General features: G+C 27.1%; 1 protein-coding gene across 1 annotated transcript in view; it reads right to left on the bottom strand.

Moving 5' to 3' along the window:
• Positions 1-3,764: 3,764 nt before the first annotated feature.
• The window catches only part of LOC101239002 (sorting nexin-25), a 49,627-nt gene continuing 44,334 nt past the window's right edge, over positions 3,765-9,057 (bottom strand). The window contains exon 22 of the mRNA XM_065814389.1: positions 3,765-4,231. Within this exon, the coding sequence (XP_065670461.1) occupies positions 4,157-4,231 (75 nt within the window). The 3' untranslated portion in view covers positions 3,765-4,156. The remainder of the gene's footprint in view (positions 4,232-9,057) is intronic.

Genomic DNA, 9,057 nt, shown 5'->3' with positions numbered 1-9,057 from the left:
GCAATGGTTGCTAACCGAATAATTTCCTTTGGATATTTTTATAGTTTGAAACAGTATTATACATTTGACGATGAGTTCGGACATTTTCGAAGGGACGATGAGCCCTGTGGACATTTTCGCTCGAAGAAATTCTCGTTAGAGAATTTCTTTGTGCGGAAGTTTTATATATTTTATTAGGCGCCCACCTAATATAAGTCAAGGTGAATTATTATAATCCTTTGAGTTCCAGCACTTATCTCACCGTTCCCTTTGTTAACAGATTTTGCAATGCATTGTGGTAAATGTATGTATAAAAAAATAATTAAGTTTAACTATTCTAAAGAGTTTTTGTATTTTGCTTTAAATCAAAATTATTCAAGCAACAATTATTTTTTCTGTTAAGACGTGCATTTCGTGACACAACTAATGAAGAATTTAAGGTACTTTTCTACCAATAAACTTAAAATTTTAATTGACTTAATCAAAAAAGAAAGTTTTTTGTTCCTGAATATTTTATTTTTGAAATACTCCGGAACTTATGAAGTTTTGGGGCTAAAATTTTTACCGTAAAATAACAAAATGGCCGAAGAACAATGTGAACTTAAAACCATAGTTGGTTATTAATTCTGTATTTAGTTACAAAGCATTTATTGACAACATTCACAATTCGCTGCCCCAAATTTACTTAAAAAAAATAGGTTCTAGTAAATTATCCCTAAAAATATTCCTAGTAGAGAATGAAAATTTGGGTCAGTCTAAAAACAGCTTGTGGTTTGTTGAACGAAGAAAAGATTTAACTGCATCTAACTTTAGGAACGTTATGAAAAAAAAAAGTGTTTTCTCTAGATTACAAATCAAAAAACTATATCATATAGTTGACCGGTCTGTTATTAGTATTAAATCTACTGCATTTAAACGGGGTGTGTTGACCATGAATTTTTAGCTATAAAAAGTAATGAAGACCACCTCCAGTGTCAGATTACTCTCTCTTTTAAAACTAAATGAATATTTTGTTCATAATTGAATTGTTTAAACTCAAGTAAATATTTTTGGAACCATTACTTTAAAATACATAACTCTAAATATAGTTATGTATTTTATTTATAACCATTATTTGTCTCATGATCGACGTCAAGTTGTAGGGGAAAAGGTGCTATGAGAAGTAGCAGACTATATCCAAAAAGAATTTATAAAATTTTTATACAACTCTTCCTTCGGAAATCACATAATAAGAAAGTTGCTTTTGTTTTTTAGAATTATGGTACAACTACGACCGCTATTATCATTTTTACTGGACGATTTGTTTATTAAAATTTTTTAAAATTTGCTATTTTTGTTGAGTCAAAAATTTCAATTCTTTAAACTCACATTTGAACCCTTTTTATCTGTAGCACATAAAATTTCTTAATAAAATCCTGAAAATGTTTTGCTGCGGCACACATTCACCACAACGCATAGCAAAGTATAGCTTTTATGGGAACGACGAATTGCGTAGCTTAAAATTAATAGAAAAGTTAATGAATTTTCTTAGCCGTTCTGTTAGAGCTCCACAATAGTAAGTGCCGTTATATAAAGTAACTAATAGAGTAAAAATTAATCCAAGAATAGTTTGAGAGGCCAAAGTCTTGATTTTTTTAAAAACTACTTATTTAGCACTTTTTAAAAGTTTAGCAAAAAATGAAGAGAGTTTTGAAGAACACTTTTTGCAAATTATGATGGAAATTTTGTCAAAAGCACAAACTGTAATTGAAAATTAGCTTTAGCATCGGAAGTCTGTGATTTGGATGTTTAACAATGGGTTAATTTGTTTAACTGGTATGACAGAAAGAATATGGCCATTAGATTCAAGTTTGAAGAAAAGTTCTTTACAAATAACTCTGCCCTTTTTAAGGGAGAAGTAAAAGACCAGATTCATGAGTTAAAGATTAAATGTTAGAATTACTTTAGTTAATGACACTGTTGAAGACTTTTCAAAAGTTTCTAAAACCTAACATTTGAGATAAGATACATGATTTAGTAAACTGAGAATAACATGACCTTTTTACATTGGCTTCTTGCAATAATAAAAGGACATTTATTCTTTTATTAGTGCAAGAGATGTTCGTAGAGAGATGTTCTTGTAAAAGAGATGATAAAAATGATTACGGTTTAATAAAGTAACTGCTCAAATGATTACGGTTTAATAAAGTAACTGCTCAAGATGGTGAAAATGTGGAGCAGAATGAGGCTTGACTTAAAATTGAAGAGACGGAATAAAAGCATTTAAGCTATTGCTCCAGAAGGAATAACAGCTTTCAAGATGCGCATTTATACATACATAATATAGATATAAACATATATGTTTACTATTTATTTAGGTGCTGACATACAATATCATTTCATTATTATATAAACTTTAGTATTTATATGGTGCAGTATTTGCCAAAAGATAAGACGATCAAATGGATGAGTGGTGCGATTTTAACAAGTCAAGAAAAACAGGCATTTTCTTTGACAGATTAGAAAAAACGTATCAAACAACGTTTGTTAGAGAAGATTAAAGTGATTCAGGTATCAGCATGTAGAGAGGTAGCAGCTTCAGGAGAAAATGGTAGTAGTATAAGTAAGAAAATTTAAAGAGAGTGCTTTACATATTGTATAAATAAACTTTAGTTAAGGAAAGAAAATGCTCTAGATTGTTTATATTAGAAAAACAGCGTAAAAGAGGAACGCTAAAGCCTAATGATGATGATGATGTTAATGATGATGGTTTGTAATATTGTTATATATACAAATTTATGAAAAAAAATTACAAGCAATTAAGCTAATAAAAATAATTAACTAAACACATTAACGAAAAAATAATTTTTTTTTTTCATTTTTTTACGTTTATTAAAAATTAAATCATTTCAAATATCATTATTATACAATGTTTGACAGTTTTTATGAAAAATGTTATGAATAAAAATTGAAAGTTAAGAGGTTAACCTTAACCTTAATAAAAAACTATATAGTTTGTAATTGTTATAATAATACATCTTATTATTATTAGATTAAATAAAATCAAACAAACATTAAATAAGGTTAATAACTTAACGTTAAACTATGCATAACGTTGAACAAAACATTTTGCATCGATTTCGTACAAAGAAAAGAATACGCTTATTCCTAGATAATTGTTTTAGTGAAAAGTAATTAAAAAAAAATTACGATAAAAAATACCAGCTTTTAGTAGATGACGCAGGAGATATAATTTTCAGCATGTATACTGAAGACATCAGCCCAAGGACCACTACAAAAAAAAATCTTGATCAGCCAGGCAGTTCTAAAGTAACATAATAGAGATGAACCTGATGTAGAAGTACGAGATAAAGCTTTGATAAGATCAAAGCATAGTTTAAAACACGTCAAGAAAAATGAGGAAAAACCGAATACAAGTTAAGGTTAGAGATAAGACACAAATCAAGAAGTAAATGTTAGTAATTTGAACAGAAACATTCAAGAGTGCAGTCTTGGGCAGAAAGAGAACGATAGTGAATAAAAAGAGGGGTGATTGAGTAAAAAGAGGGGTGATTGAGTAAAAATGTGTTAAATAAAAGTAGGTAAAAGAATAATCAGATTCGAACCTGATTCCACGACAAATAGGTGTGTGTATATTAGATTCAAACCTAATTCCACAATAAACTAGGCGTGTGTATATTAGCGATCAGTTATATATTTGGAAAAACAGTACAAAGTAATAATAACTGTATCCTTAATAATAATTTAATGTTATAAAGGAGTCGGATTATTATAAAGGAGTCGGATTATTAAAAAGGTCTTTTTAAAATAAACAACAAACTTCAAATAGTATCGTAAAGTATAAACAAATTAGGCTGGTTAACAAAATTTTAAAAACTCTTCTTATAAAGTAAAATGCTTCAAACAACAAAAACTATTGAACGTCAAATTGTTTAAAAATCCTATTTATTGACTTTAATTAAGTGTCTAAAAATCCTATTTATTGACTTTAATTAAGTGTCTAAAAAATTATAAAATATAAAACTAGAGCAATTTCTAAATTCCATAAAAATTTTAGAAATTAAAAAAATAAAAGAAATTAAGCAATATAAAACAAAAAGAGCCATCCAACAAAAGAATGTTTTGAACGTGATTCTATACACACAATTACTGAGATAAACTATTTTAACCCAAACTTTTATTTCGTATTCTGAAAAACATCATCATTCTTTATTTCTGGACATATAGTTACAATGATTAATTCTAAAACCATCTAAAATAAAGAATTATATATATATATATATATATATATATATATATATATATATATATATATATATATATATATATATATATATATATATATATTACTGTTACTTGCAGTACCAGAAATTGGCTAGATGCTAATATTTATATAACCTGAAGAACTTCTAAATAAACGAACGGAAATTATATTTTGTCATGAAAATAAATTTTTATTAAAAAATTACAAAGCTCGCAATAAACCCAACAAATCTCAAACAATAATTATTTTATTTAATCCATCTTTAAGCTAACTAAAAAACTATTTACATACATAGCTCATGTAATATATTTCACAAACTTAATATCTATATATTTTTATCTATATATTATGTATGTACATCTAATATATATATATATATATATATATATATATATATATATATATATATATATATATATAAATATATATATATATTTATTATATGTACATACATAATATATTCAATAATATTATATGTACATACATAATAACGTCAATACGTATATTTGACGTCAGATGGCGTTGCAACGCTAAACTTGTATGTTTTATAACGGTTTTTATTTTATATTTTTGAATAATATGACTCAATCAATCAATTCAATCAATTAATATATTCTGAATTACATGACCATACAATTTAAGGATATTAAAATAATATGTATGATATAAAAGGATTATAAAATAAAAATAAAACAAAAATATACAAGAGAGAAAAATATATCGAGAAATTGAGTTTTCAGTATTAAAAGAATGAGGGAGATTGTTCCAAGCATTGGTGCACTGATGTTTAATTGATTCGCTGCCAAATTTTGTTGTCCTTGTATGTTCTACAAAGCTATTGTTGCACGTGGAGGATCTTAGGAAGTGAGAATGTTTGTTACGAATTTGAAGGAAAAAGTTTTTAAAGGATATAGGAAGTTTATCATGAAGATAATCCAATACAAACAAACAATTTAGAAGAATAATATTGTCGTTCAGCTTAAGAGTTTTTGATAATTTCAGAGAAACATTGTCAAATAGGTAATTTTGAAAGTGAATAATTTTAAGAGGTTTTTTTTGAAGTGAAACTAGTTGGTTTACGGGACTTTTTTTTTACCCCAAATCTGACACACATACCTAAGGTGCGATCCAAATATGGCATGATAAATACTCAAAAGTGTTTCAAAATTTACGAAATGTCTGATCTTGGCTAACATTCCAACTGATCGACTTAGCTTAGTCTGTAAGTAAGTTTGGTGATACTTAAAAGAAAGACTCTCATCCAGCCAAACTTCAAAGTACTTCACAGTTTTTGACAAAGCTAATATTTTTCCATTTATGTTGAAAGCGCATTGTTCCTTGTTTTTTTTTGGTTTTAAAGACAACTGTTTTAGTTTTTGTAGCGTTTAGTGAAACTTTATTTGCTCCAAGCCAATTAATAACAGAAAATATAGCCTAATTAGTTTGTAACTGCATTTTTTCAAGCGAATCTTCAACAATTAACAGGTTAGTGTCATCGGCGAAATGATATGTTAAAACATTATTAATGAAGGTGTTTATTTCGTTGATGTATACAAGGAAAAGCAGAGGCCCCAATATTGACCCTTGAGGGACTCCCGAAATTACAGTTTTGGTTAATGACGATATTTCCCTAACTGCAACGTATTGAAGTCTATTATTTAAGTAAGATTTAAACTATATTAGTGGAATTCCACGTACACCATAGTATTGCAATTTGGCAAGAAGAACATCTTGATTTACTGTGTCGAATGCTTTTTGCAGGTCGAGGAAAACACCACAAAATTTTATTACATGTGTAGTAGAATAAAAGTTTCTGTAAAATTTTATTACATGTGTAGTAGAATGATTATGTCTTTCCAATAAATTAATACATTTTTTTTGATTAAAATCATGAATTGACATGCAAGGGTGACGGTAGATACAACTAACAATTGTATTTTTTCCTTTAGGATCTATTATTTCTATGAAAATTGATTCAAGCTCATGTGCTTTTTACAATAAAATGTCATCTCTTTTTTTATTACATGTGTAGTAGAATAAAAGTTTCTGTAAAATTTTATTACATGTGTAGTAGAATGATTATGTCTTTCCAATAAATTAATACATTTTTTTTTGATTAATATCATGAATTGACATGCAAGGGTGACGGTAGATACAACTAACGATTGTATTTTTTCCTTTAGGATCTATTATTTCTATGAAAATTGATTCAAGCTCATGTGCTTTTTACAATAAAATGTCATCTCTTTTTTTATTACATGTGTAGTAGAATAAAAGTTTCTGTAAAATTTTATTACATGTGTAGTAGAATGATTATGTCTAAATCCGTATTGTAATTTATGAAAACAGTTAAGGTATCAAAAAAGTTGTAGTCTTATGTGCATAGTTTTCTCAAATATTTTTCCGATGTAAGATAACAAAGAAACAGGTCTGTAATTAGATGGTTCAAGCTTCGACCCATTTTTGTGAAAACTCTTAACATCATCTAGAAAAGCATCATTGTTGAACCTTTGACAACACCTTCTGTATTTCTTTTCTTTTATATATTTGGAGTGAAAACTTGGGATTTGTACAAATTGTGCTAAATGATCTGAGATGGAAATTATTAGGTAACCTGATACAATGTTGTTAGAGTGAAAATTAATGAAAATTTTATCGATAAGAGTTTTTGAACTTAAATTGACTCTCGTTGGCAATGAAATGTAAGGAAAAAAAGCATTTGAGTATATTAATGAAAAATGATCAGGCGAGTTTTCATATTAGGAAGATTAATGTTGTCACCAATTAACATTTTCATTTATTTTTTTGTAAGTTTTTCCAATAAATTAATACATTTTTTTTGATTAAAATCATGATTTGACATGCAAGGGTGACGGTAGATACAACTAACGATTGTATTTTTTCCTTTAGGATCTATTATTTCTATGAAAATTGATTCAAGCTCATGTGCTTTGTACAATAAAATGTCATCTCTTTTTTTATTACATGTGTAGTAGAATAAAAGTTTCTGTAAAATTTTATTACATGTGTAGTAGAATGATTATGTCTAAATCCGTATTGTAATTTATGAAAACAGTTAAAGGTATCAAAAAAGTTGTAGTCTTATGTGCATAGTTTTCTCAAATATTTTTCCAATGTAAGATAACAAAGAAACAGGTCTGTAATTAGATGGTTCAAGCTTCGACCCATTTTTGTGAATTGAAATAATGTTAGCAATCTTAAAAACGTCGCGAAAAATTCCTTTTTTAAATGAGTTATTAACCATTTTAGAGATTGGTTTAGATATAATTTTTGATGATGTTTAAGAATGTCAGGAAAAATTTTTTAAATGAGTTATTAACCATTTTAGAGATTGGTTTAGATATAATTTTTGATGATGTTTAAGAATTGAAGTCGAAAGACTGTTAAAACCTATGCTTTTCCTTCATTTCCTTTCATTCATCGCGAAAATAACTGTTTCAATTTCTTTTTTTGTTACAGGTGAAAGGAAAAATGAGTTAAAGTTTTGGATTTTAAGAAAATCGTTAAACTTATTCATTCAATGTTCAATTTCTTCGGAAATATTCACTGATATATTTTTAAAAAAATCGTTAAATAAATTAGCAATAGTTTTATTATCGATAATTAAGTTGTTATTGACCATAAATTTAATAGGCTGCTTTTGTGTGAAACTGTTGTTAATATTATTTCTTTAATTCCTTTCCATGTATTTTTCATATTGTGTAAATTGTTTTTCATATTGTGTAAATTGTTTTGAAAGAAAGTTAAATAAAACTTTTTTTTACTTTTAATAACTAATTTTAACAAATTATTTTATTTCGGTATGTTTTAAATAAATTAAATGTTCTTTCTTTTATTATAGTTGACGAATGAGAAATTTTGTGTACATTTTATCTTTTATTTTAATTGACTTCAAATTGCCTCGAGTTATCTATGGCTTACTTGTAGATTTAATTTGTCTTTATGTAAGAGGTTTTAATGGCGCATTTATATTAAGAATATTTTCAAAATTTTGCATGAATAATTTAACAGATTGATTAGGGTCGTCTTCTTCTTTTATTAATTGGGACCAAGGAATACTCTTAACATCATCTAGAAAAGCATCATTGTTGAACCTTTGACAACACCTTCTGTATTTCTTTTCTTTTATATATTTGGAGTGAAAACTTGGGATTTGTACAAATTGTGCTAAATGATCTGAGATGGAAATTATTAGGTAACCTGATACAATGTTGTTAGAGTGAAAATTAATGAAAATTTTATCGATAAGAGTTTTTGAACTTAAATTGACTCTCGTTGGCAATGAAATGTAAGGAAAAAAAGCATTTGAGTATATTAATGAAAAATGATCAGGCGAGTTTTCATATTAAGAAGATTAATGTTGTCACCAATTAACATTTTTATTTATTTTTTTGTAAGTTTTTCCAATAAATTAATACATTTTTTTTGATTAAAATCATGATTTGACATGCAAGGGTGACGGTAGATACAACTAACGATTGTATTTTTTCCTTTAGGATCTATTATTTCTATGAAAATTGATTCAAGCTCATGTGCTTTGTACAATAAAATGTCATCTCTTTTTTTACATACAGAAGTAGAATTAAGGTAAAGTAGGGCACCGCCACAACTGGACTCAGTTGATGTATGTTCTATCACATAATTTTCAATTTCTACATTACATATAAGTGATACATGTTGTTTCAGTCTTGTCTCAGACACAGCCATAACAAAGGGAGGAAATTTTAAGGAACTAATTAATTTTAACTCATCTTTATGAAAAGAAAGTGACGAAAAATTTAAGTGTAAAAAGT

The sequence above is a fragment of the Hydra vulgaris genome, chromosome 12 (assembly GCF_038396675.1).
Source record: "Hydra vulgaris chromosome 12, alternate assembly HydraT2T_AEP".
NCBI lineage: Eukaryota > Metazoa > Cnidaria > Hydrozoa > Anthoathecata > Hydridae > Hydra > Hydra vulgaris.
The sequence above is the reverse complement of the archived record's forward strand: the minus strand, read 5'-3'. Positions and strand labels throughout refer to the sequence as shown.